General features: G+C 35.8%; 1 protein-coding gene and 1 long non-coding RNA gene across 5 annotated transcripts; one reads left to right on the top strand and one right to left on the bottom strand.

Moving 5' to 3' along the window:
* Nucleotides 1–1,182: 1,182 nt before the first annotated feature.
* On the bottom strand, nt 1,183–24,929 carry LOC125667497 (uncharacterized). Of its 4 annotated transcripts, XM_056152121.1 has the most exons (4): nt 23,617–23,646; nt 16,890–16,993; nt 16,517–16,571; nt 1,183–4,879 (listed from the first exon to the last, which is right to left on the bottom strand). In XM_056152121.1, the coding sequence occupies exon 4, from the start codon at nt 4,873–4,875 to the stop codon at nt 2,926–2,928; it is 1,950 nt and encodes a 649-aa protein (XP_056008096.1). In that variant the 5' UTR covers nt 4,876–4,879; nt 16,517–16,571; nt 16,890–16,993; nt 23,617–23,646; the 3' UTR covers nt 1,183–2,925. The 4 variants fall into 4 exon arrangements, with proteins under 4 accessions (XP_056008096.1, XP_056008093.1, XP_056008095.1 ...); XM_056152118.1 differs by lacking the exon at nt 23,617–23,646 and adding an exon at nt 24,850–24,929 and having other exon boundaries at nt 16,517–16,993; XM_056152120.1 differs by lacking the exons at nt 16,517–16,571; nt 16,890–16,993; nt 23,617–23,646 and adding an exon at nt 14,735–14,871.
* LOC130051014 (uncharacterized) lies at nt 12,220–13,310 on the top strand. Its single transcript, XR_008799388.1, has 2 exons — nt 12,220–12,548; nt 12,869–13,310. It is a non-coding gene; the product is annotated as an uncharacterized LOC130051014 (long non-coding RNA).
* Nucleotides 24,930–26,798: the final 1,869 nt, after the last annotated feature.

The raw sequence follows: 26,798 nt of genomic DNA on the forward strand, positions 1-26,798 counted from the left end.
CGAGAATAATATCATGTTCTGACTAAGGGCCATTTTTTCCTATTCGTGGCTCTGGTTCTTTGAGACGTATGCCACAAAAAAAATGGTTGAAAGCATTTGAGATTTTACAGGATTCTGAAACAACTTTGCAATCCATTTAAAGGTAGAATATTGATGTGTCGGTAAATTTGGAGGTTAAAATCCCTTTAATATTATGTCCATATGTCCCTAGGTTTGTCACTGCAATGTTTTATTGCTTTGTCAAAAAAACTTCCCGTTTAGCATCATCGAATATTTCTATAGCTCGGTTCAATTCCTTGCTTATTAAGGTCCAGTCCGATTCGTGGCCGGTGGGATCATAAAGCCTTCCAATGGAGAAAATCCTATTGACGAATTTAAGAACATAGAATGCCCAAACCAATGTTGTATGTTGTAAAACTATTTAACAGTATAATACATTTTATAAAAACCCATATTCACTACAACATTTTCCAATAAAACCAGCTTTCAATTTTTTTTTTACACTATTCACAAATGTTTAATTCAAGATTCAATGGAAAACATTGCAAAAACGAATCTTAAAAAAGAATTTTTTATTCGTATATTTCATATATTCAACAGGGGATGCTTACTCCTCCTAGGCACCTGATCCCACCTCTGGTGTGTTCAGGGATCCGTGTTTGCCCAACTATCTATTTTGTACTGCTTGTAGGAGTTATGAGATTGATCACTGTTCGTTATTTTCACCTTGCATATATATCACCGATTTACATTGATCTTTAATGTAATAATAGAAAATCCCGCGTAAACATAGCCAAATTCTACTTCCGTTATTTAGTCCAAAGTCTTGGGTATTCTATGACCTTAAAACTTGGTATTTTCTATTATGCTTTATACTCAAGTATTTTATTGAAGGTAGTTGTTAACGGCAAACTAACAGCTCAACTTAATGAGAAATGGGATGGCTTAAGCTTCTCCATTGTCAACTACCCATATTTATTTGGTAATAGTCCATTATCACCTGCACATGGTGTTTATGTCTCTAAAATGGTTTGATACACAAGACCAGGGGTCCGTTTTTGTCCAACTCGTAATTTTGCAATCCTTATGGGATTTATGAAATTGATCACTGTTTGTTATATTCACCCTTTCAATATCTAACAGCAATGTGCATGAAAACAATAAAACATCAAAAGGATTAGCCACAAGTTAAAACACTTTAATAGCACTCTTCCAATGCAATAATTATAAGATTGTTATACAAGATGAGTAATACAAGGACATGTTGTACAATAGATAAATGTAAATTGTGTTAACGGAGTAGAGAGGTAGTATCAATATAATATCACTTCTTTTTTATAAAAAAAAAAATGAAGATTACATTTTAAATTATACACAAAACGTACATATAATTATTCTTTTCCAAACATTTACAGAAAAAATTTAATAACCTTGAAAATTTCAAAAGTTTGTACCCCAGAAAGAGAAGCATTTACTGCCCATTTATAATGTATATATCATTGAATAAAACCAGTTTGTTCGTCAATCAGTGTCTTGCTGTTGCATATTTTTTACACACAGACCTCAGGTGGTAAGCATCTTCCTCAGGTTACTGACAAACAAGTTGATGTTACAGGGGTTTAAACAGTTTCGTTTATAGTCAGTATTCTATATTGTATTACTTTAAGGAGTTATGAGATTGACCACTGTTCGTTATCTTCACCTTTCATTTTCTAAATTCTATGGTTGTTATAAAGATTTAGTTTGTCAATACAATCTATCATTGGGTCAAATGCTGTCAAACTTGTAACGTTTCATACCGATTGTTAGGCCGTTCTTGGCACGCTGATTTTGACGACGGATTACTCCGTATACCTTATCAAGATATAGGGCTAACGGCGGATGTGACCGGTCGACAGGGGATGCTTACTCTACCTGGTCCCAACCCTGTGTCCGTGTTTGCCCAACTCTGTATATCTTAATTTTATAGGAGTTATGAGATTGATGTCGTCAACTTTCTTCTAATAGTACACATAAACAATCTGGATCGTTGGTTATGTTACAACGAAATAAATCAGTTTGAGATACTGTTAAGTCTCAAATTTGTGTGAATTATATTAAAAAACATAGTTTTTAGAATTGGTTTTTCAACATTGTTTTACAGAACGTTGTATAGTGGTTTCTTCCCTTGTATGAACATTACAATTATTCCAATTTCTGACAGTATATGAATAAGATATTTACTGAATAATTCCAACCTCATTTTAGTTATGAATAATTCAAATAATTTTAAGTGGAATATTCAGGAATCGTGCTTCTAACATCAAGTCCAACACTTTGTAGATATAACAGGATATAAACAATTCGTTCATGGGAGTCCTTATCTAAACGAAAAATTTAGTGACTGGTTTTATTCTTAGATGTTCATACTGTACCTAGAAAGTAAGCATTGTACAATTGATAATGATAGAGAGTTAGTATAGCAATCAAATCATTTATTTCAAACTAACGGCAGTGTCACCTAGGGGCATATTAATTTCTAGAACAGGTCAAAGCTGATTGTAAATGTCCAGACATGAATTATGAAGGACTGCGTCGAGAATCGGTGAGTCCAAACATCCAACTCAGCCTAATTTCAGCCGAAATTACCTCTTCCTCGTAAAGACTTGGCGAGATTTGCCATATAGTTCTGCACGTGCAGAGGTCATGGTTTCAGTGACTCTTGATTGAAACAGTTTTTGTTGGATTTTTGTTGAATGTTTCGCTTCTATGTTCTGAGTGACCTTGTCATTTACGAAATGTAAGATTTAGGTTTAACCTCGGATGGATAGAGGTAAACGATAGCGACTATATTCTTAGCTGAAATTGTTCCGGGAGCATTAAAATATGAAGGAACGTTTGTTTTTAAACCATGTTTGGAAATAAAGTCCTTAAAGTGCATGCATATCAATGAGTCTCGCCGCAGTAACAGAGAGGTTTCGAAAATTTGTCCTGGATGCAAAATGATTGGTTGCCATATTTGTTCATTCGATTTACTCTACCAATGACGTCATACGATCCTTTATTGTTTGATCTCGCTGTTGCTTCAAAGATTGCATGTCCAGGAACAGTTTCAAACACACAGAGGTAAGTTTCCTCTTCTGGGTCTGGCTCGAAAACCAAATTTCGTATGGAAAATTGTTCATCATCTTTTCGGCGTCGCAAATTTGATTTCACGAGATAAGTATCGACTATATTTAACAGATATAGTCTAGAACATTTCCCTCGATGCTTTGATAAATTATGGTTGATATAAGAAACTAAAAACTGCGCTAAGTCCTCTGATATTTTGTCATTTTTGTTAAGTATTTCGTATGAATTACAGACACAGTAATCGCCGGGTATATCTGCCTCTTTACATGATCGTCTCTCTGGAATTTCCCTAAACAGACTTATACCACGTGGAAGTTTCTTCCCCTCATTCACAGAATCCATACTGCGCACAAAATTGCTTTCTAAAACATCGACCAAAGTTTCATGTGCATCAAATGCAGATGTCAATCGTTGAGTATTTGTTTGTAAATTGTCGTGGATGTGTGGATACTTAGATTTCATGGAGGGTGGAATCACAATGGCGAATAAAGGCATACGATTCTCTGTTCGTCCTGCTAGTGTGTTTTTGATAGCCTTTTGCATTATTCCGTGATCACTCATTAATATCAATATAGAATTAGCTAACCTCCCTGACTCTTTCAGCCATTTGAAAAATAACATAATATCTCTGTCGGCTAACTGAACAAGATTGTCGAATTGATGTGTAAGTTCATTTAGCCAGCTCAAAGCAAATTTTCTTTTATTACCGTACATTTCTATAAATTGTTTGTAATAATTCATCATCATTTTATGTTTAGGCGTGTTTCCAACACACAAAGCGGATCTCTGCCCAAGGTGTATGTTGTTGTTTTCCAATGTTAGAAGGGCTTGGTTAGTATTCGGCAGACCTAATTTATCCATTGCCAGATAGAATGGCCTCATGTAGTGTAAACATGGCTGTTCCTTAAAGCCTTTCCAGTATGTAAATGTTCCCATTTCTGGTAGATCTTCAGCGAAGAAAGAGGCGTAACCACTGTTGCTAAAATTTTTCCAAATGAACGGATACGGGTCTAAAATCTCCGTATACGGGGGTAACTCGTTCGAATAAGATACTTTACCTGTTAGAAAACTAATCAAATTCGGAAATGTGTTTGCTCCGACTTTCGTATACCCTTTCATAATATACCCTCCCAGATCTTGTTGCAGGTAGCGAAGTGTTAACGGAATGGTTCTTTCAGCAGCTAATCTAGACAAAGAATCTAGCCCAAATACGTACACATTTAAATGCTCCTTCGATTCATTAAGAAATTGTGATTGTTGCATTCGGGATTTATAATCAATGGTGTGGTGTAATTTTTTATATACTACAGTTTTCCTCTTATTCCTACACTTCACAAGAAAAAAATCAGCATTAACATACACGGCGTTTGAAAAATGCACTTCCGCTTCCGTTTCGATGTCGTAATCACCAGAACGTTTTACTATAGAGTAGGTACATGACACATTTGTATGTCCAGACCTCAATACAGCGGTGTCGTTCACTCTCAGGAATCCAAAAGAATCAATAAATACGAAATCTGACGATATCTCACACTGAATTGGCTTGAGATGATACAAAAATTTTGCAATGGATTTCTCGTGTGAATCCAAGTTTGGTATTTCGCATTTCTTGTCAGTGTTTTCATTGATGAAGATATAGTCCACCTCTTTGTTGAAGGTCATGTGTATCCATAATAAAGCAAGAACGCCCATTAGAACTTTTATTCGTGTTTTGTAATTTACCCAGCACCGTTTGGTTTTCCGTGCAACTGCTGAAAGCACCATATTCCTAAAAATAACATTACATAACTGTTACATGAATCAACATTTATTTACAAAATTACAAAATCATAAACTTACTGAATATTCAAGGTGCATTTCATTTTAGCTAATTTGACGAGAACTTTTCTGATCACTTTTTGTCCGGCGTACGTCTGACCTTCCCTAAATTTTCGACTTCTTCAGAATAACTACGATAATTTCAACCAAACTTGGCACAAAACATGCCCGAGGAAAGGTGATTCAAGTTTGTTCAAATGAATGGCCAGGTCCCCTTTAAAAGAGAAATAATTACGAAAATACAAAAATAAGGTGGAATTATTTAAATATTTTCTCAAGACCACTGGGCCAGAAAAGGTTTTTATGTGAAAGCTTCCTAACATAGTTCAGATTATCTTCACAATTTTTGTGGAAGTTCGTACCTGCGGATTAGTGTTGAACCCCAAGAGTTACAGCGGGAAAGAAAGATTGAAACAGTAGCAATTACACCTTCACAAGTGACATCAGTGACTATCAAAAAGTTGGGCTCGTTCTGATTGTTTCCACAATGAAGAGTGGAAACCAATGAGAATGCTGTTCTATTTATAACAACATGAAGCGAGAGATTCAAATAAAACAAGTGTATTGATACCTACAGTTATGGCTATTTCAATCGTTTGTCTTCAACACAAAAGGTTTCCAAACTTATCTACTATTAATAAACGTCATTAGTGGTGTAAATACTACAATTGCGCCTGTTTATTAATACAGCAGTATGAGATCGCGTTATTTGTATCCATGTACACAATAACAAGATGCAGTGATTTCATTGGATGTTTTATTTATAGTGGATTGCGTAATGGTATAATGGACCCAACTTTTATTTAGCGACTGATGCCAAGGGTCAGTGTGTGGCAACGAATCAATAACCCTTGACTTATGAAGATGAGTGCAGATTCAAGTTTGTTAAAGTCATAACCCCGGAGGATAGACTAGGGTCACGATAGGGGATCAAAATGTTGTATGCGAATGAAAGTTTACTGATATATTGTAAAAATCATGGCTCCAAGGGGTAGGGTAGGACGACAATAGGGGATCAAAGTTTTGCATATTTTAAAATCGTGACAGGCTACTGACAAACAATTTGATGTTACAAGGGTTTTGTTTAAAGTCAGCATTTCTCAAATTCTATGGTTGTTATAATAATCTAGTTTGCCAATACAACCTATTGTTGAGTCAAATGCTGTCTGGCGTATTTCATACCGATTGTTAGGCCTTTCTTAGCACACTGATTTTGACTACGGATGTGTCCCTTTACCTGAGCAAGACATAGGGCTCAAGGCGGGTGTGACCGGTTTACAGGGGATTCTTACTCCTCCTAAGTACCTGATCCCACCTCTGGTATATTCCAGGGGTCCGTGTGTGTCCAACTCTTTATTTTGTATTCCATATAGAAGTTTTGAAATTGATAACTGTCCGTTATATTGACCTTTCATGCGAATCTATAGGAAACATCTTTAAAACTTTTCTCAAGAATCACTGGACCAGAAAAATGGAAATTTACATGAAAACTTTCTAGTAATATAGAGTACATTTCAAATTTGTTCAAATCATGGTACTCTGGGTTAGCGTGCGGCCACAATAGGGGATAAAAGTTTTGCATTAAGATATTTTGGGAAATAATTGTAAAAACATTTTATCTTCTTCTCAAGAACCACTGGGTCAGAAAAGTGGGCATTCACATGAAAGCGTCTTGACAGAGAGTAAATTCAAGTTTGCTCAAAATTATGGGTTTTTATACGCTGATACATATAGAAAAATTCTTTAAAAATATCTCTTGATCTATTTTTATTAGGGCTTTCATATTTTTTATATACATTTTTTACGGCAAGACAGTCAATGGTGTGTGATCTTGTGACCTTGACTTGGAAGTTTGACCTACTTTTAATAACAATCTTGACCTTTCAATATGTCCTGAATCATTTTTGTTATACCTCTCTTAATTCACAAATCTAATTGGCTAATAAGAAGTTTTAAAATTAAAAAAAAATTGATTAAATTTCTTATGGCAAGACCTTTCGTTTCATATCAAGTTTTTGACCTTGTGACCTTAAACACAGAGTTTGACCCACTTTTTAAATATTTGCAACTATATTAGGCAGGACTTCCATATTTTCTATTTAGATTTCATATGACAAGACCTTGTGAGACAATGATGTTTAATCTTTTGACCTTAGAATTTGACCTAATTTTAAAAAACCAGATATTTTAAGGTAGTGCTTTCACATTTTGTATACTGATTCGTTATGTCAAGACCTTGTTATAATCTAGTGTTTGACCTTGCAACCTTGAATAACGGCAAGGTTAACACGCTTGGATGAGCGATGTGCCCATGGGCCTTTTGTTTTTTATTCTATACGGGGAAAAGTCTATGTTACAACATCGGTTCCGGGAAAGGGAGATTCTATAAGTTTCCGGGGGATTCTATACGGGTAAAAGTCTATGTTACAACACCGGTTCCGGAAAAGGGAGATTCTATATGAGGGAAAGCCTGTGTTACAAAACCGATTGCGGGGGAGGAAGGCTCTATAGGGGAAACAAGTCTATGTTACAAAAACGGTTGCGGTGGATTCTATATGAGGAAAAGTCTGTGTTACAACAACGGTTGCGGGGGAGGGAGATTCTATACGGGGGAAATATATGTTACAACATCGGTTCCGGGGGATTCTGGAGGAAAGTCTGTGTTACAACATCAATTCCGGGAAAGGGGATTATATATAAGGGAAAGTCTGTGTTACACCACCGGCTCCGGGGGAGTGGATTCTGCACGGGGAAAGTCTACGTTATAACATCGGTTCCGGGGGAGGGGATTCTGCACGAGGAAAGTCTACGTTATAACATCGGTTCCGGTCATCCAGTTGTTAGTACTCTCACTTTGTAACGTGGAGACTCGGCGTCGCGTAAAACCTAAGGCGATTAAGGAAGTTACATGTAGCTCCCCAAATTTTGAGCATAACTGCGCAGGATGCTATAACTTTGTGTGTACTGGTTCAATACTGATGGCATTGGTCCAAACATAGTATACATGTTTCATTTAACCCCATTCAGTTGACAAATGTTGTGTCAATTCAAATTTTGAAAGGATTTAACAAGGCCTATATTTTGTGGTGAAAGGATTATGCAATCACAAAGTTCTACATTTGTATAAGTTTATAGTTTATCTGGTCAATTCTTATACCCCTATCATTGTATTTCAGTTTTATAATTAATGGTACAAGTAGTTAAAATTTGAACTAATTCTCAGATATTTTAATTCATACATGTACTTTGGTTGATATATTTTCCAATCGTCTCAATTAATATACCTGAAACTTTGTATATAATTTCAGTATTTTGGTGAATGATTAGAAATTTGATCTATAATCTCACTTTTTAAAGTTTCACTTTAAATTTCAAAACAGGGCTTTTTGTTATTTATGTGCAATTTTAGAAATTGACATTATTACTACAGTTTGTGTACTATGTTGTTTTAACCTCTCAAATTCAATATAATGAATTTTTCAGTATCTGAAGTACATAAAGGTCAATATTTATTTCCAATCTACTAGGATTTAACTTTTTATGTATGTATTGTTAGAAGACATGACTATATATCTATTTTATGTAATTATTGATTTGTGTTTTTATGTTGTCTTGATAGCAACAGAGAACCAAGTTTAAAGTGCAGAAAGATCAATTTTTAAAAACTGTAGCTCAATAACAAGCACCTGACACCAGTTTTTTGTTTTTTGTTTTTTTTTTCTATTTACTAGCCTTATCAGCTATTGATCAGAGCAAAGGTCCGCCGCAAATTATTCAATGCGATAATGGTCGATAGTTTCGAGGAGTCGTTACACAATTATCTGATGTACTAGGATGCGAAATTATAGACAGTAGACCGTACTATCCGCACAGTCAAGGGAAAATTGAATCATCACATAAATCTTGAAAGTCATAAATTAAATGTGATATACTTAAATCACGCGATTCTAACAGGGTGCGCGACCTTCAGAAACAAGCTATGTTGCGAAATGAAGAGTACCACTCCTCATTAATAGCAACCCCATTTTCCGTTTACCATGGTCGCGAATCCAACCGTGTTCGAACATCGATCCGCATTAATCGAACTGTCTCCGCGTCTGTCACCAGAGAGTTTTGTTTTTTTTTTAAAGGTCCGCTATTTGCAAAGCTGCTGCCATAGCGTCCAAGAAACGCGAACGAACCATGATTAAACATCATTTTAAGAAGCATCAGGTTAGCGTTTATAGTATCGTTGATAATGCACAATGTACTCGTAAAAACGCATGCACGCGGGAATTACAAAAATGCTAAACCAAAGTTTGAACAGGGAAAAGTTGTGAAAACCAAACATAACTCATTTACGTATAACATAAAATTTTGCGGTGGAAAAACGCGATGGGTAAATGTTAGAAATTTAGCTGCAATTTCACGAGCTGAGGAACTCTTACAAAGAGACAAGGGGCATACGCTTCGACTTATCCATTATGTGAATGCACTTCTGATGATTGTTATCGAAAACTAGGAAACTGGCACGGTCAGCAAGGGCCCCGCTGAGGGTTATTAGAGGAAAGTGACATCTGTATTTGATATAGCAATGTTTGGAGCTGGTATATATGTTGAATTAATAATATTCAAAGATACATTGGAATGCAAATTTGTGAAAAGGGAATCATGAAGCATATTTTTGAGAGACTGATGCAAATTTAAATCATGTAAATTTACTTCTGTTTGACACACTCATTCACTCAAACACAACAGAGTGCAACTAAATCCCATTGTAATAGGGGATTCAAAATGGATGACTGGTACAAAATATGGTACATACTATTTGAAAAGGGTTATGAATTTGACATATTGATGTCTTGGAAAAGGAAATTCTGACATCGGGGCTCTAAGCGTTTTCAAACACATTGTCATTTGATAAAAGTGTTCTACATTTTTAAAAATAGAAATCTATAGAAAATGTCTTTACATACATATGTGAGAAATTTTCCATTATACCTAGCCGAGACATATCATGCATGCGCTAAAAAATCATAAGCAAATATCAAAATACTCGCGTAGAAAAAGGTTCACCGTCAACAAGCGCAGTGAAACACACCATTTCGAGGTTTTCACTGACGAAAGTTCGGTAACAGTAATGAATAAGGTACACTTATTTTGTATTTATTTTGTTACTTTCTTTATTAAAAGGAACAAATTAGTACATAATTCAATTTCTTGAAACAACAGTTTCACTTTGCAACCGAATATAGGAAATTTTATTTCGTATTCCGATCCCGATCGAGAGTTGTTGACTGGGAATGACGTGTTAATTCAAAATACATGTAACTTCAAGCATATTTATATCACATTAAAAAAAACAAAAATATACACATACAAAATGTTGTAGAGTTATTTTTTGTAAATTTTCTATGTCAATACAATGCATATCATAATTCAAATTGAATTATCCCCCTTTGACAGTGGTAAATAGATACGGTCATAATAAGAAAGATGATGACATACAGACAGACAAAGTGACATGACTCCAAAATTTATAGGTGTCTTCCTCTTATTGTAAAGTATTTCTGTACAAAATTTGAAAACTGTACAATGAAAACTGTTTGAGTTATTGGGTCACAAAGAAAGTGTACATAATAACAAAGATCATGACATACAGACAGACAGACAAAGTGACATGACCTCAAAATATATAGGCGTCTTCCTCTTATTGTAAATTATTTCTGTACAAAATTTGAAAACTGTACGATAAAAACTGAGTTATCGTGTCACAAAGAAAGTGTTGACGGACAGACGGATGGACAATGTGATTACTATAGGGCTTCCCGCATTTCATGCGGGGCCCTAATTAGATCAAAACTGTATAAATAGTATGAGTAAAATCTGCTGTCGTAAAAGTAAGTCACATTGTTCTATCTCATCTCATAATTTCCCCCATATATCAGATTTCTATCTCTCTGAAAGTACAGTTAAACAACTCCGAGTGGCAAACTTTTCGCAGACCGATTCGGCGCACGATGATATGGTTCGAAACGCTCTCGAAAACGGTTTAATGCCCGTTGGAAATATTACCAAAGATGATAGTTGTCTTTTTTTTCCATTCCATTGCACAATCTCTCAGTCAATATCTTCAAATTGATCTTAATCAATAAGATATTCGAAAGGTAGTAGTCAATTGGTTAATACAAAATCCATGACGCCATCTACCGACAGCTTTTCAAATTGTGTACATAGTCTAGACTGGAATACTTACCTCGATGATTTATTAGAAACTGAGTGGGGCGACCACATCTGTACCACAGCAGTTGCAAATGCGTTTAATATTGCTGTAGGTGTTATCTCCAGTGCATTTACAACAAATCATTAATTCTTGATAACAATACCCTGCTGGTGACAGCTGTTTTACGCGCGAAGTTTCTGCATATTTACGTCAAATTTCTGCGTAACTACGTCTAGTTTCTGCATGCATATGAACATAATTGATCATTGGTTTCGGTAGTTTAGGAGTTTATATTTATTTTGTTATGAATTGTCGAATATGTTTCGAAATTTTAGTGCTTCCGATAGTGTGAAATTGTTTTGCTGTTGCTAATATCTTCATTCAATCCCCCTGCAACCCTGTTGTTGCACTATTTCCTGTCTTTTAAATTATGTCCTTTGTTTCAGATTACATCAACGGTTTTAATTGAATTACAGGTTTTAGAGTGGTGAATGATGTTGGTATTTAAGCAACACTACGAAAACAATATATTGTAATCATATACATGTACATATATCTCTATATACCTGGTTTGTTATTGAATATTTTGATATTATAATTTAAAGGCTGCAGTTTTTGCTTTATTGATTGAATAAGATTTTGGGACCAAACGTCAAGTAAGCATAACAGAAAAACTATGTATCCGGTAGACACTTTCGGCTCGATTGATACTTTACATATAGCTTCATTATAAGGATAGAAAATCTCGATTGATTTTGGGGTCAAAAGGTTAAAGGTCACTAGGGAACTTCATGGGAAAAACAACATTGTTAGGAGAAGCCCCACCTTACGATATTCACTTGTTTCAACAGTATACCTGGTAAAATAAGTAATAGTTATTGTATATTTATTTCGGTGTATCTTGATTTATTTGGACGAAGGGCGGTGACGAGTGCGAAGCACGAGTCTCTGCCCCTCGTCCAAATAAATCAAGATACACCGAAATAAATATTCAATAACTTACTTGTACATGTATCATGACCAATTAGAAATGTAATATCTGTCATGTGACCAGTGGTTATTGCATGATTTTTTTTATTTACCCCAATGAAAAGTAAAGTTTTTGTCAGGTGATCGCTGGGGTATTTTCCTCTTCCCGCCATGCATGCTTATCTCGCACTTATCGCCCGATAGTTGGCGAGAACGGATGTGCAGAATGTGTCTGATCAAAGCACCTCGACTATGATTATTGGCGATTTACAAGATTTGGGTTTACAGTTTTTATTCAATGTTGACCATGAGGATTTTCTCACAAGCATGTGAGGATCACACAGCTCGTGAAATTAAACCGGGAGATGATAAAATGGATATCGACACGGCCGCGAGCCTAGATCTTGTGAATTCTAATTTGAACTTCACCAAGTGTTGAAATTGTCAGGTGGTGTTCAATAATTTATTTACACAGCACAGTTTAAAAAAATATGCAAATGATTGTTCCGCCCACTGGTGTATCTCCAGTTATTGTACACTCTTTATAAAAGAAAAAACATCACAGCCATGATACAAGATTTAAAATAAATGAAAGAAACTCATGTGTAACACGAGGGAAGTAAAATGTTTGGTGTCTACTTTTACCCCTATAATCCGAGCATGCGTGTTATATGTGCATCCCTTTGGTCGCCGTTACCATTTCCGCATTTCAATATTCACGTATTTATTTATAAGTTTGTAGTTGCATGTTTTTCTTACTTTTTTCAGGTTTTGGGCAACCGCCAGAGATATTCTACTGTATACAACCAAAAGTGTCGTGGCGTTTTAAGATAGGAGGAGGATTAGCATGGGACTCATGAGATTTTTGGCCAATTATTGATGTTAGAAGTCCGCCATGCATAGACTTCTCGTTATTTTCCTGGGCCTGGGCCCAATAATTGGAATTCTGGCATTTTATCGTTTACCTTGAACTGGTTACGCCCTACACTATTGAGAAAGTCGCTGTAGATCATTGTTTTGCATACCATAATCATCATTCTGTATCTTTGTCATTGTGCAAGTAACCAATTAGATTCCGCCTAATTAAAACGTAAAAATTACTATGTCAAATGTTATATTCTCTTCATTGTTTTGTATAGTCACTTATTCAAAATGTTGATATTATTGTTCCATGAATCATTGGATTTATATAAAAAGCCATGACAAAAACTACCAGTCTTCGTGATTTATTGTGTCTGCATAACTGATTAATGTTTTAATTGTCTAACTGTAAGTATGAATAGAAACACAAAAAAATTTGCATGACTTGCTGTACTTAATAAATTTCTTAAAAAGTCAGATTCTGGCTTAGGATATGTAAAGCATGATATATATTGTGTTACAACAATTTTATCGGAAATAGTTCTTAGAAGTTAACACAGAGCGGAAAACAATTGTAAACCAAGATAAAGTTTCCGAGACTGGAAACCACACCGAAACTTGTCAAAACTTATGTATTATAATACTATATTTCATTACAGTTCTCTTCATGCAATGTAGTGAATTCTGACAATAAAGTCTTGGTTGTACTTTATAATGCAGTTAAGCATGCCAGTGTGAAGCGTTGCTGGTTACACCATCGTTTATTTTCAAAAATGATATTTATTTGTTTACATTATGCTTTCATTTTTGTCGGATATTCCCAGCCGTTAAAGTAGACATATTATATTTGTTGAGATTCAGACGTGCATTGTTCACAAATACATCACACTTATGAAGAGATTGCTTTCATTACAAATTGCAACGATATCAAAGTCAAAATCGTTGGAAATGTAGCTATAATTAAACACTTTAAGTCTAGCTAAGATATCTACACATGGCAGTTAACATTTTCCTTCCGATATGAAATGAAAATTCGATATGATAAGAATAACGGAAGTTTCTCATAACAAAATCAAATTCTCGATGTACAGTCACTGCTACGTTGATACAAGCTAAATAATTAGGTCCTACAGTAATTCACACAGATACACATTACTGTATAAATGTCGAAATTATGTATTTCATACGGATATAATTACATCGAAATATCATAGTAATATCCTTATAGGTGGACATATTGTGACAGTTCGTTACAAAAGTAAACGAACATATTGTGCAGGCGGACATATAGTGACAGTTTGGACAAAAAATTGGGCGGACATTTAGTGCAGGCTGATATATATAAGGACAGTTTTTTCCAAAATTGGGCGGACATATTGTGCAGGCGGACATATAGGGACTCAACAACTAGTAATTTCCTAATTCTCCTTCAATGTCGAAATCAAAATACACTTCATCAAAAAAAAAAGAAAAAAGACAATACTACGAAACTAAGGTACGGGCCTCTCTAACATTAGCAGACTGACTACGAACTAAGGTACGCCCGGCAGTAGAAGTTAAAGCCACGGGTCTTTTGACATTTTAACAACGGAGGCACTATTTCCCGGTCGGCACGGTAAAGCACCAAGACATTCATTCCTACCACCCATAACGTTATGCATGGGTCACAATTTTTTTTACACCCAAGCTAACGCTGGTAACATTTTTCTACGAGTAGAAAAAAATAGAGTGGAACTTAAAAAAGATACGAATTTACAAACAAACAAAACTTACGTAAAAACCAGAAGACTTCACAAGACACAATGCCATGTGATTAGTAAACACGTTTTGATTTGTGCAGGGAAATTTGAAACTTGCTAGATAGTCCATTTCCTGTTGATAGTGTATTGTAACAAGAACGGCTCTCGTGATCATTATGGTATGAGGAAGAATATTTGCAAGTTATATTCAACACAAGAGACTCATGGACCACATCGCTCACCTTAGCCACAACATATTCCCAGTGTACATTGTAAAACATAAATTCCAAAGTATTACAGGCTGCACAACAGCACGGTCTGTTCTGATACGGAGTTTCAAACTGTTCATGCGTCTCTGCAGGAATCTCGTATTGATGTCAATTTATATTTAAAAAATATTGCGAAAAGTAAAACGTAGGAATGAAGCTATTGTATATCAATATTAGTTGTATAATCTCTAGAAATAAATCACGCGTATTAAAATGTTAGGTAGCAGGGGACAGTTTCGCACTATAGGTCCGGTCAACTTTTTCAAAAAATGGAATTACCCCGTATTTGAAGTGATATTACATGTGTAAAAATGTATACAATAATTTTAGGATGCATGTCAAATGTAGCTGAGTGCTTAGTAAAAATGTTGATATACAACATGTAGGTGTCACCATGATTCCTAGCATATAGATGGGTGAAATACGAAACTAAGACACGCGGTCAGTTGCTGAAGAAATTCCGGTGAAAACATGCAGGGTCTAGCAAAAGGTCTGTAGCTGTGAGGGAAGGTGGATGGCCCCATATGAGAGGTAGATTTTTGAGAAGGGCAGATAGGGTTCTTGATTGTGCACAGTGTCTAAATCCCCATGTTTGGTACTGTGATGGTGTGGGGGTGGTGCGGATTAGCCCAAATGAGGGAAAATCAAAGCAAAAAAGGGGAACCTGCTCAGTGCATGTTTTGTGCACCAGCACCAGTATTTATAGATTACATGTAATTTAGGGTCATAATGTATTAACTACACTAATAAGAAATACAAGTATTGACATAAAATGGAAATATGATTTTTCATTAGTCTGTCATAATCTGACTTTGGTGTATACCCCCTATCCACATGTTTCAAAACCAAAGAAACTGTCCCCTGCCACCTTATGAGAATTAGAGTTGTCAATTTGTACTGCGTTTGTTTCGGGTTCAATTACTTTATATCTATTTATTCATGAAATTTAAAAACGGTATACAGAGTTTTGTGGATGCAAAACTATTTTGTGGATTCACACAGCTCGTTATATAGTAAAGTGTGAACTGTGTCAGGATGCTTGCACATTAATTTGTTAAAGATGGTACTTTGGGAAAGGAATTTCAAAAGAATTAATTCGCGTTATCTTGCGTATTCCTACGCAATACTTATACCCTCTAATGTGTTTCTTGTCTTGGTCTAAGTCACATGATGCAAGAAAACCTGAATCTACACGGTATAAGAATGCTTTCATATCAATTCAACAAATTTAACCCTCTTGTAACTCTTGAGAAGTTTTTTTTTTTTAGAAAATTAATCTCTAAAATATTACGTTCAGAGACTTTAAACCTCTTTTGACCCTAGGGTCATGGTAAATTTCAAGATAAATCATCACAAACTGAAGAATGTTGCATTATGATACTCATTTATCATATGAAACCTGATCCCAACTCTGGTCCATGTTTGCCCAACTATGTATTTTGTATTATTTATAGGAGTTATGAAATTGATCCCTGTTCGTTATTTTCGCCTTTCATTGAAACATTGTGGTTCTTGAAAATGTTCCAAAAGAATGTTTCTATATATACCTTTGTAAAGCTGTAGCTCCCTCTTGTGGTCTTAGCCTGAGATGCCTGCTGATAACTATCCTCATTGAATAAAAGATGAATTTGATACATTACTTGTTAGATTTTATCTTAAGGAAATTATCAATTATAAATTTTTCTGTTGTCTCGATGAGAATGAACAAGATTATCAGGAATAACGTCTAATCTATTTTAAAGGTTAGATTTCCTTTACATATATGCCGTATATGATTAATCAGTTGGTGTTGTTGTTTGTTGTTTTGGTTTTGGTTTTTTTGTGTTGGTTTTTTTTTTTTTTTTTTTTTTTGTTTGTTTATCATTGAAATAATTTTGTTTTTGGTCTGTAAAATTCTAAGTATTACGATCTGACACTTACCGCTTTGATGGAGAAAACGTATTATCCCAGTTTAAGGTGCTGTTACCTGCAAACACCTGTCTAGTGAGCGTTAGAATGGACTTCAGTTAAGATTTATCATCCACCTACAAAGATAGAACATCTCTATTTAATTTTAAGATATCTATAAATGATGACCCTACTTATCTTATAACCTACATGATAATAAAGTCTCTCTTCACACACATGCTGATTACTCAAATTCAACACGGTTACGTGCATTCTTTTAATCAAAATTCAGTAATGTAAAAGTGCGTGATACTAATATGACTGTTACCTGTAGTTGCACTATTTGATTGTACATATATTGCTTTAAGATCATTCTTATCAACTACAGCCCCCGTGGTGTTGTCATTTATTTTAAAGGAATGGATTAAAATTGTGGACAAGATAACTTCTTAAATCAGTGACAACCTGCATTATCATATCAAATCCTTTTATCAGCAGTGAACGATGTGTCTTGAATATTACATGGCCCGTTATCTTCACCTGTTATAGGTTAGGTTCAATATAGGTGCATGTATCTGTGTGTACATAAATTGGTCATTGACATGTTGATGAATTTATCGGTATAAATTTGATACCTAGTAAAACTGAAAACTTACAGTCTTCAATTCAACCATCTTCATAATATAACCAAAAATTTATACAGTACAATTAAAGCCAGTTCATGATAATTGTGTCCGTTTAAATTCCAGAACACGTCACAATAACTGAACAGGAATCAAACTAGATATTATTTTTATGTAGATTTAATACAGCGCCGACTGAAAGCTGTATATAGCTCGGATGATCTTAAGAAGATCCTGTTGGTCTTCCCAGGGTCAAAATTATTCAATTCAGAGTGGATAGCTTCCAAACCTGTATCCTCATAGCGGCTCATGGCAACATTCTAGGTGACGTTTTATCAAAATTCATGTTCACTGAATAAGGTATAATTGCTCAGGGCATCATTCTAATCTCGAATGAGATTCGGATGGACAGGATATTTGAATTGATGTCTTCACAGAGTTCTTCGTGTATTTAAATTTACATTCACCTTCGGCTGTTCTAGCAAAAAGGAAAATCGGAACCATTATTTCGCGGTTTCGATATTTCGAATGTCCAACGAAATCTCGTTTTCTGTGTTAACTTGGGTAAATGTCCATTAAACAAACAAGTTCATGTAACCATAAGATATTGTGAATTTGGGTACTTAGGGTCGTTTGTGAAAGTGGATGGATCGGGGGTGCAGACGGAGGAGAACGTGAACGTTGTCTTCATATTTGTATAAATATTCTTTGCTAGCAAAGAAATCAGTTCTGCCCACAATTAGCAAATCTGAGACAGTAGTTGATCCTCAAGATCCCATATTGATTTTCAAGTCTCAAAATGAAAGGTCAGGTTGAAATAAAATTTTGTACTAGGAAACATGCTTCCGCCCTTCAGTACTACAGTACTATCAATTATTTGATTATACTCGCACTTTCTAAAGAAATTCTTGTTACCCTGGTTCGTCCGTCCGTCTGTCTGTAACACTTTCTTCCAATAACTCCTCTTTTATTTTAACCAGTAACCTATAATAGTTTTGGAATATGATAGGAGGCCTGTCCTGTACATATGCAATAAGGTTTCAGAATTCTTAATTTTACTCCAATGGCAAAACAGTGGACGCTTTTCTACAAGAAACTCGATTCCCAGAACTCCTCTTATATTGTTATATAGTAGCCAAATCTGTTATATGATCGGTAGTGTCCTGTAGATGTGCATTAAGGTTTCAGAATTTTTATTTTTACCCTAAGGGACCAAATGTGGAGCAAAAAAAAAACAACGATATTTTTATGAAGAAAACCCCGATTCCAAGATCACCTTTTACAATTTACACAGTTGCCAAATAAAGTTTTGAAAGATAAATGGTGGTATCATGAAGGTGTGAAATAAGTTTCGGAATTTTCATTTTCATCTAAGGGACCAAATATAGGGTTTTAAAAAAAAGACAACAAAAAAGCCAGAACTCATCTTTTACTTTACACAGTAGCCAAATCATCTTTTGTAAGGTAAGTAGTGGTGTCCTATATATTTGATTTAAACATATTGTGTTGTATAAATATACAAAGGGATTAGTCATCGGTTAAAATTTTTTCGAAAACCTTAGAAATTCCTACAGATGTACAATAAGTTTAGACATTTTCATTTTGTTTAACCCTGGGACCAATTCGGAGTTGAAAACCAACGTTTTTCTATAGATAAGCCAGGTTCCCAAAATTCCTCTTACATTTTATTCAGTACCGAATTCATCGTTTGGAAGATGATTGGTGGTGAAGAGAGGAAAAATCTACGGTCACGTGGAGATCCGGGTTAGAATAGGTCCTCAGTACCCCTTGCTATGTCGTAAAAGGCGACTAAATGTGATGGTCCTTCGGATGAGACCGCAAAAACGGAGGTCCCGTGTCAAAGCAGGTGTGGCACGATAAAGATCCCTCCCTGCTCAAATGCCGTAAGCGTAAAACAAAACCCTAAATTTGCAGCCCTACACCGGCAATAATGACGCCTCCCTATGAGTGAAAAATTCTCCAGCAGGACGTTAAACAATATACAATCAATCAATCAAAACGTATGTAGTGTTGTTGCTTGCTGAGAAATGTCCAATCATAATCGTTATGATTTACCACGTTACCTCAAAATGTACTACATCGGATACATTCCAATATAAGATGCTGTATATTTTCCTCTGTATTACAATAAGGGCAATTTCTATTGACATTTTTCCGCTTGCTAACTTAAGAAAGAAACCAACATCTTCAACAAGATTCGAGACATGCAAACTTAGGGTACCAGAAGTTCGAAAACAATTCCAAATAGAACTGAGGAATAGATTTAATGCAATCAGTGAAGACAACACCATAGGTCCCAATCCTGATGATATAGAAGAAAGATAGAACAACATTAAAACTGCATATAATGAAACTGCCATAAACGTACTTGGGTATAGAAAAAGGAAAAACCAGGAATGGATAAGCCAGGGCAGTTGGAAAAAGGTAGAAGAGAGGCGAGTTCTAAAGGGCAAAGTAGAAAGTGCAAGATCAGAGAGATTAAGAGCTAGACTAAAAGAAAAGTATGGGGACAAAGACAAAGAGGTGAAAAGAAGTTTTAGAAAAGATAAACGACAATGGGTAGATGACATGGCGAATGAGGGACAAGAGGCAGCAAACATCGGAAACATAAAAACTGTATATGATGTAACCAAATCATTGTGCAACGAACGTCCAAAAACTGTTGAGGCTGTAAAAAACAAGGAAGGAAATCTCTTGACTAAAGAGGAAGATATAAGAAAAAGATGGATGGAACACTTCAGCGAAGTGTTAAATAGACCAGACCCTATTGATCCTGCTGAAATACTAACAGGGAAGTCCATCGAATTAGACATAGAACCAGGTCCACCAACAGAAGATGAGAAGGAGAGCATTGAAAGAAATGAAATTAGGCAAAGCTCCAGGTGTAGATAACATCACTGTAGAAATATTGAAATCAGACATAGAAACAACTGTCAAGGAACTAAACAAACTATACAATATTGTCTGGACAACTGGAAAAGTTCCCAAAGATTGGAGAAGGGGACTTATAATGAAGTTAGCAAAGAAAGGTGACCTGACAAACTGTGGAAATTGGAGAGGAATCACACTAATAGCAACAACTGCCAAAATAATGGGGAAAATAATAATAAAAAGAATTGTATTTGGTGTAGACAGACATTTGAGAATGGAACAAGCTGGATTCAGGGCAGGAAGAGGCACTACGGAACAGATATTTGTCCTACGTAATATTCTAGAACAAGCTATAGAATGGAACTCCAACCTCTATCTATGCTTCGTCGATTTTGAAAAAGCCTTCGACAGCGTACACAGGGAAACCCTTTGGAAGATCATGAAATCTTATGGAATACCAGACGAAATAATCAGTATGGTTAAATTAATGTATGAAGACAGTGGATGCGCAGTTGTTGATGTAAATGGTACAACAGAATGGTTTAATGTTAAATCTGGTGTCAAACAAGGATGCAACATGTCAGGTTTCTTGTTCCTCCTGGTAGTTGACTGGATAATGAAAAAGATAACAGCAGATAAAAACTCGGGCATAAGATGGAATATGACAACAAAATTAGACGATCTAGATTTTGCAGACGACATCGCTTTATTATTCAGCAGCAAAGATCAAATTCAACAAAAACTGAACTCTCTAAACAGATACGCAGCTAGAACAGGTTTAAAAATCAATACAGGAAAAACCAAAGTTATGCGTCTAAATGCTGCAAACATCACACCAATAACCATCAATGGGAACAACATAAACGATGTGGATGAGTTCATTTACCTCGGAGCAACAGTAAGCAAGACAGGAGGTACTAATGAAGATATAAGAAGAATTGGCCATGCAAGAGTAGCATTCCATAAGCTACGCAAGATCTGGAGCAATAACCAACTCAACAGAAAAACAAAAATGAAGCTCTTCAGCTCAAATGTAATATCAGTGTTATTGTATGGCAGCGAGACCTGGAAAATGACAAAAGGGGATAAAAACTTGTAGATACCTTCCAGCACAAATGTCTTAGGAAAATCTTAAAGATCTACTGGCCAATGAAAATACCAAATGTAGCAGTTAGAGAGATAGCAGGAGTAGCAAAGATCAGCACTATGATAAAAACACGCATATGGCAGTGGATTGGACATGTGTTACGGATGGATAAAAGAACACACCCATATGTAGCCCTTAGTTGGACACCAGAAGGAAAAAGAAAGAGAGGAAGACCGAAGAAAACGTGGAGAAGAACAATAGAAAGAGAGAGAGGAAAGAACTAGGTTTTGGGTCATGGACAGAGGCAGCAAGATCAGCTCAGGACAGAAGTAAATGGAGAGGACTTGTTCATGGCCTTATTCTCCACGAGGAGAGAAGGAATTAAGTCAAGTAAGTCAACTTAAGAATTAATTGTAAGAAAATCATGAAATGATTGGAATTTGAGCTCTGCCACAGATTTCTGAAATATATTGCCTTGATAGATTTTCTACAAAATATACATTACACGATGAGAGTTCAAATTCTCTTGAACAATGTTATTATATCAATGATTTTTGTGATCTGTTTGACATACATGTAGAAAAACTTAGATGATTTGTCCGAGATATCTTTCAATTTTCCCTAAAAGTGAATTTACACCTGTATTTGTTTGAGAGATATTAGCTTCTTGAAAATTAACAGTACTTAAGACATCATGTTTTTAAAACAATTCATACTTATCAAACTTATATACCCATGCAGGCAGAGTTTTTCCCACACACCAAGTGGGTCAATTTTAGGGGTTGGTCATTCACGAGTTGATTCTAGAGGTTCGTTACTCACGAGTTGATTCTAGAGGCTGGTTACTCACGAGTTATTTAATGGGGCTGATTTCTCACGAGTTATCCATTGGGGCTGGTTTCTCACGAGTTAATTATTGGGGCTGGCTTCTCAGGAGTTAATTATAGTGACTGGTTACTCACGAGTTAATTATAAGGACTGGCTTCTCACGCGTTAATTATAGGTGCTGGTTACTCACGAGTTAATTCTAGAGGTTGGTTACTCACGAGTTATCCATTGGGGCTGGTTTCTCACGAGTTAATTATTGGGGCTGGCTTCTCACGAGTTAATTATAGGGGCTGGTTACCCACCAGTTATTTGCCCCAGATCTCTAATAATCCGTGTACAGGTGAAATTGCAACATATGTTTAACATATGTTTGGATATTCATATGTTAAACATGTGATTTTATCATCATATGGCGAACATATGTTTTGAACATATGTTTAAAGCTGTATGACCCGATGTTCATGTGTTATTTTTGTACATAATTACTTTAAAGCAGATTAATTACTTTATAAAGTTATTAACTTTTCCTTAATTATATGCTTGAAAACATCTGCATGTAAAAGAAAACAGTGCGAATATTATTTAGAAAGTAAATATAGTGGCTACATATATAAATCATCCCATAATAGACGTCTATAAATAGACCCACGCGCGTCAGGGGAATCCCAACATGATGTATTAACTCATACGCAACTGTATAGTTTTAAGGCTGAAAGAGCGTAAAATAAAAAAAAAATACTAAGAGGTATTTGATATTTTTATTTCTATTAAACTTATGGTATGGCACTGTTATAACAAAATACACAGCTTTACACAGATAAGACCACCGATGATCTGAAAGTTTGAACTGGTCACGTGACTGTCACTTGAAATGGCAGTGACGCGGTTATTTGTAAACATCGATTTAAAATCAAATGATTTGGGTTAAAACAGGTGAAATAATTTATGATATGTCGTACAGTCTCATAACTACATACGTGCAATGATTTAATAGCGTTTTTTACGAGATGGAAAAAATATTGTAATTCGGACCATACAGCTTTAACGTATGTATGAAACATATATTGAACATACTGCAAACTTCAAACATATGATTAACACAAGGTGAGAAATTAATATGTTTAACGTATGTTCAACATATGAAATTTTTAACATATGATTAACGTATGATCAAAAAGGGGGTTGGGGTATTTGTTTTATACAGATTTTTGTTTGTTGGAATATCCCCACCCACCCCTCAAAATCCCTGCATTGAGCCCATGTTAATCATATGTTGCAATTTTACCAGTATATGTGTCATTTTCTGATATGAAAAATATGATTACACTACCTTTGTATACCTAGCTTATACAAAACTATCGAGTCCCCTCTTTCGGTCTTCAGACGCATGCGCATAGACGGTAAACAGTGCAGCATGTCGTCCAGTGAGAAAAAGTGTAGTGGATATATCTAGAATTTTGAGAGATTCTGTGGGGAAAGAGGTAAAAATAGAATGAGATAAAACTCATACGTGAACTATAATTACCATGGGATTAGTATGACCGTTAGAAAAAAAGACCTAGGGGAAACGCATGCAAGACTCGGTTGCGGATCTAGGATTTCCGAAGGGGGAATGTGAAAGTCAAATATTAGCCAACTGATAGTCCGTTTGGGTGCCAAACCTGGAGCTTTACTCACAACTTGTGGCGAAAAGGGAGGGGGGGGGGGGTCCTGGGCCCCTCTAAATCTGCCATTTGGACCAGCCGCAAAGACATTGTAAGTGCTCATTTTATCTGAACACGACACGTGTTAGTTGTAAAACATTGGTCAATGGGAACATGGAAGGGTTTCTGTAAAAATCATGATTTATAATTACTTAATTATACGAAGTAGGAAATAATTTCATACTTGAAAGGCGAGTGTGAACACCCTATATGGTATTTAGATATTTTTTTTACACAACACCTTTGTTTTCATTCAAAATCACGTGATGTAAATAAGCATTCAAACGTCCGAGTCAGCATGAATAAACCTTTCAATTCTGGATAATCTTCAAAGCACAGTTGAGGGCAAATTGATGCATCCAAATTGTTTAAAATTGTCAATATCGATACGATTTTTATCATTTTATCAATAAGTGTTTTTAAAAGAAACCACTTCATTAAAATGTGGAAATGAGTTGTAGTGTCTCTTTAAAGTTCTATTAATCAATTTGAAGTAGGGCACGTCCGAATATGGGAGTTTTCATATCATTTCCTCTAGGTTATTTCAGTTGCTTATCTGTTACGTATTGACATTGATTGTTCAAAGCGACGTTTGGCTGAGATTGATTTCGCTCATTTTTTAAGGAACACAGCTTTAAAAAGAATATCAAAAGAGTCGCTAAGAAAAAATATTTTGTATAGATAAGATACTTTGAAAGTAGGGTACTATTGATTTATTTCTTGTCCAAACCTTCGGGGAGGGTCAACCCATCATAAATCCCATGCAATTATCAAAAGATTCCATCGCAAATTTACCCTGACACTTCAGAAATCAATTACTAGACAAATCTATGAGATAATAATTATGAAAGGAAACTTACTCTTTTGGGGATGGATGCGATCTTACAACAGTAAAATTTCGCAAAGGAACGTAGTTGAAATGTCTAGTTACGACTAAACTGTAGAACCGATAATGGCAGCAATATAAATCCGGACCGGAACACATCCCTTCTGATTTCATTTAGAAATGACTATATTTAACAAAGGATTTTTTAAAGAAATAATTTTAGAAATACATATTGTCAACAATATAAAGCCACAATGTATAAATATATAAAGCCAGCATATGACTGAAGATTTACTGATTCGGAAAGTGATCTCAAATAACGCACAAGTTTGTTGTCCCTTGTCACAAGAATTTACACTTTGCGGATTTTACAATTAGTACTTGGGAAATTTTATTTGACAATGTCCATCGGTCAGCCATTTTTGTCACTGTACTGGTCCTTCATCAATTCTATGTCACCTTGTTTAAACACTATTGGACGGAAAATGTACCGATAGTCCTTGTATTCGTTTGTCCACTTTTGACGCGTTTGAGGCGAATGTAGGTATCTATTTTTCCACTTATGCCAACATTCTTCTGCAAGACCTTGAACACGCTTCCAATGTGAAAGAACCATCTCCTTGGCATTGAAAAGAATAAATGGTTCCACATCTGCGTGAGGTTTCATGGTAAGTAAAGTAGAAGTCAGGATGGATGGGCATATTTAAGTATTACTGGATACAGTTAGTAATGCTCTACTGTAGGTAATGGTGCATACATTGTACTTCAGACAAAAGTCACAATTACTTCATGCGTGGGGTCCTTTTGGCAACACTGTAGTAGCAGACTGTCGATAAGTCCTATTCGTCGCATCCACTTCATGGGGTGGATTGATTGATTGATTGTATCTTGCTTAACGTCTCACTCGAGAATTTTCCACTCATATGGAGACGTCACCAAGACCGGTGAAGGGCTTCAAATTTAGGCCTATGCTCGGGGCTTTCGGTCATTGAGCAGTTAGGGTTTTTTAGCGTGCCACACCTACTGGGACACGGGTCATCCGTTTTTAAGGTCATATCCGAGGACCCATGACATTCACACCTGATGCCGAGCGTTTGGCGATGGATTGAAGATTTCACAAGAATGATCTGACTTGTCCCTTTTCCACACATTCTACAACGCTAGACAGTTCCTCGTAGGCCTGCATCTAATGTAAACTGGACTACTTGTCCCCGGATCGCGAATGATCTTCTAAGTAAAAGGTAAAGATAACAATCAGTTCAATCTCATAACTCCTATAATCAATACAAATTGAGAGTTGGGCAAACACGGTCCCCTGGATATACCAGAAATGGGATCAGGTACCTAGGAGGAGTATGCATCCCCTGTCGCTCGGTCACACCCGTCGTGACTTGGCGCATTTATAAAGGGTGAGCTTAACATTTCCTTCATATATAGCCCTTGGAAAGAGGCGTGTAAATAGGATTCTCCATCCATTTCGGTTCACAGATTTTCGCCTTGTCTGACAGTGCACCACAGGCCAGGATTAAAAGCCGTCTACCTGCAAATATGAGAAAGTAAGTCTATCCAAAGGCAGGTCGAACATGTGATGCTAGTAATGAGATCCTATGAGCTTACGAAATGTGACACATTTGGCGATTTCAGAAGAAACAGGACGTTTGCCTCCTGTACCCAAAACCCGGCAGAACAAATCGCTCCCTCAGTAAAATGCCTTCCCTGGTGCGACACTTCTGGTGATTGAACAGTACAATTATAGTAGAGACGTAGCGATTTTTGGTACAATTATCAGATGACCTGAAAAGTCATTGATTTTATCTGGGTTGTGTATTTGACCTAATCTTCCAAATACAAGCAAAAGTTCATAGGAGTCTAATTTGGTTGAAAGGCTACTGTTTGGCGGTAGAAATGTTTGATTTTCAATCGCACTGATGTTTATACTGAATGTGTCTCCTTGCACTTGGTGAATAATGAAGTGTTCCTTCC

The sequence above is a fragment of the Ostrea edulis genome, chromosome 10 (assembly GCF_947568905.1).
Source record: "Ostrea edulis chromosome 10, xbOstEdul1.1, whole genome shotgun sequence".
Taxonomy (NCBI): domain Eukaryota; kingdom Metazoa; phylum Mollusca; class Bivalvia; order Ostreida; family Ostreidae; genus Ostrea; species Ostrea edulis.

What these genes read in the sequence shown, in the direction of transcription:
- LOC125667497 (XM_056152118.1), bottom strand. Translation starts at nt 16,581, where the DNA reads ATGAGGATAGTTATCAGCAGGCATCTCAGGCTAAGACCACAAGAGGGA. An exon ending in GGAGCTACAGCTTTACAAAG is followed by an intron (nt 4,880 to 16,516) that starts GTATATATAGAA and finishes TGTTATTTTTAG; the next exon opens with GAATATGGTGCTTTCAGCAG.